The sequence below is a fragment of the Pan troglodytes genome, chromosome 10, assembly GCF_028858775.2.
Source record: "Pan troglodytes isolate AG18354 chromosome 10, NHGRI_mPanTro3-v2.0_pri, whole genome shotgun sequence".
Taxonomy (NCBI): domain Eukaryota; kingdom Metazoa; phylum Chordata; class Mammalia; order Primates; family Hominidae; genus Pan; species Pan troglodytes.
In genome coordinates, this window is record NC_072408.2 from 40,632,539 (window position 1) to 40,635,522 (window position 2,984).

The 2,984-nt window shown below is 35.7% G+C and overlaps 1 protein-coding gene across 1 annotated transcript; it reads right to left on the minus strand.

Moving 5' to 3' along the window:
- Positions 1 to 777: 777 nt before the first annotated feature.
- Positions 778 to 1,728, minus strand: LOC467020 (olfactory receptor 10A7). Its single transcript, XM_522420.2, has one exon. The coding sequence runs from the start codon at positions 1,726 to 1,728 to the stop codon at positions 778 to 780; it is 951 nt and encodes a 316-aa protein (XP_522420.2).
- Between the last annotated feature and the right edge of the window lie 1,256 nt (positions 1,729 to 2,984).

A 2,984-nucleotide genomic window follows, 5' to 3' on the forward strand; every position in this document is an offset into this window, starting at 1 on the left:
TAATTTAGCCAATGACTAAAAAAGTCCAAAATCATGTCACCAAATATTAATATTAAGGTAATTTTATTAAATAACTTTATTTAAACATACAACCCATATAAAGAATTTGTATTATGGACTGTTGGCATCTGCAAAACTTTTACCTTTTATAATTTTTGTAAGGTTAGATGCCATGATTCGTTGTTACATTGCAATAGCCGCAGAATATACAGTGGTTTGTGGTGGCTGTTCTTATCTTTCATAACTTTCCTTACCCTTTTTCATCCCGCTCTGTGCCCCAGGAGGCTGGCATTTATACATTGCATCAATGGACATTCTTGTCCCCATGTTGTATTTGGTTTGGCTTGGAACAGAAGCCAGCAATAGATTTGAGAGAGTCAGATCAAAATAAGGTTGGGATGGCTGCCTTGCTGTACTAAAGAACAGAGATCCTATCAGGTGATTTTTTTTTTTTTTAATAGTTGTAGCATTCTATTGGTTCCAGTTAACACTCCTTCTACTTGCCCCTTCAGGCCAAGAAGTGTAAAAGTTCTGTTGTATGATCTGTGTGGCTATTACCTAACCTTGTTCACAATTTCTAAATAGCCCTCTCATAAAGCGTTTTCTCACTTATCCCAATTCAGGAGTACCATCTCTTTCCTGCTAGGACCCTGAATGATACACAGAAATGCACCCACCGGTTAGTGATGAAATAAGAGCAACTCTTCCATTCCGTTTTAAGCTTTGGTTAGTAGGTTCTGCTGTCCCTACTTTGGAAGCATTCTTACACAATAGAAGTCAAAACACATCTAACTTCTGTAAGACTTTTTGAGTGATTGTCCTCTTGACAGCCCCTTTCACTTCATTGTTCCTCAGGCTGTAGATGATGGGGTTTAGCATAGGTGTGATGACAGTGTAGGACAATGACACTAGCTTCTTGCTCTCAGGGGACTGGTTTGATTTGGGCCGCAGGTAGGTCAGACTGGCTGTTCCATAGAAGAGGGACACCACAATGAGGTGTGAGGAACAAGTAGAAAATGCCTTCTGGCAGCCAGTGGCAGAGGACATCCTCAGAATTGTTATGATAATGCGGGTGTAGGAAACCAAAATGAGAGAAAAGGGAAACATGATAAACAGGAGTGTGGAGGCAAGCGCTTGCATTTCATACATGGTTGTATCCACTGTGACTAGTTTTAACACTGGGGGACCATCACAGAAAAAGTGGTCCACGGCATTTGGTCCACAGAAAGGAAGGGCCATCATCCAAGCTGTCTGTAGCATAGACACAGGAACACCAGACATCCAAGAGCCTATGGCCATCCACAAGCATAGGGACCTGTTCATTATGACTGAATAATGGAGAGGGTTACAGATGGCCACAAAGCGATCATAAGCCATCATGGAGAGAAGGAAACATTCAGAACTGCCAAATAAGAAGAAGAAGTACATCTGGGTACCACAGCCCACAAAAGAGATTATTTTCCTTGGGGACACTAGATCTACAAGCATTTTTGGCACCATAACCAAGGTGAAACATACTTCAAGAAGTGATAGATTTCGAAGAAAGAAGTACATGGGTGTTTGAAGTGCGGGATCCACACTGGTAACTGTGACAATAAGAAAGTTGCCCAACAAAGTGACTGTATAAATGGCCAGGAAAAAAATAAAGAGGGAAACTTGCATCTCGGGGTTGTTTGTAAAACCAAGAAGAATAAATTCAGTGACTGTGGTGTGATTTTCACAGATCATATCTTAGATGAGTTTCTCTCTAAAAATCAAAGTATGTGCATCAAAGGGTATTAAATCAATATAGAGGTAATCTCAAAAATAATAATAACATCCATAAAACATCTTTATTCTCAGTTGTCTTACCATTCTGTTTCTCTGAAGCAGAAATGATGTTTATGATAAGATAAAATTAAGGAAAAATAAACATTCTGTATAAATCTTAATCATTGTTTACCACCTAGATGTAATTTTTTTCTCATGAGTAGTCATAGTCTGTGCTCATATTCTTCAACGTAGGCATGCTATTTTGTAGGATAAAGTGGAAAGAGTGTAGATAGATAATTAAAATAGAATAGTGTACTAGTTTTTAAATGATTTCAGGACGCAATAAAGATAAATAATGGGCTAGTTTGACATTCTAATATTTAATTATATTAATCACCTTTCTACTGAATATAGTACATTTTATACCATTCATCCACTATAAATATATACATATACCAACATGCCCAGTACACACACACACACACAAGAAACTTAATAAATAAACATAATATATGCTTATGATTTTGGTGCTTCTCTGTAGTCTCCATCAGCCTAATAGTTTATGACATTTTTATATTGTCTTTTGAACCATAACTCAACTTCACTGGGCCCCCACTTCTTATTATACATAGAGTTATAGTTATATTGTTTAAGTTATATTTTTAAAAAACTTCCAAACAAATACGACTTACAATAGAGAAATATCCTCCCAACATTCATCTTAACTTTTCTCCACCAAAATAGTTCCTCTCATGACTGTCCATCTTCTTTAAAACTTCATGATCAGAAGTAGGGTACATATACTTACTTTTGTATGTCAGCTGATCCAGTCCCAAAAGCACTAATTCAACCATTACAAACTCAAATACTATATCTTACTTAGAGCAAAATATTTTGGCCAACATTAAATCATGCAATTGTTTTCTTTACAGGAGGTAATTCTTAGTACCAAAATTTAGCAATTACAGGAGGATGTGTTAGAAAAATAATTTTTTCCAAATATTAGAACTGGGTAAATATCGTATCAATTATTTTACATACTTTTTAAATTTAATTCAGAAAAAAATGCATATTTCATTTTATAGTCAAAATAATTTAAAATAGATATCCACTCCTGAAGTGAGTAGGTAAAAACTTACAGTGTATGGAATCATTCTGAAACTGTGGCTCATTTAAATAATTCTATGTTTTAATTCTACTCTTAAGACATGTAACATCTTACCTGTGTATTT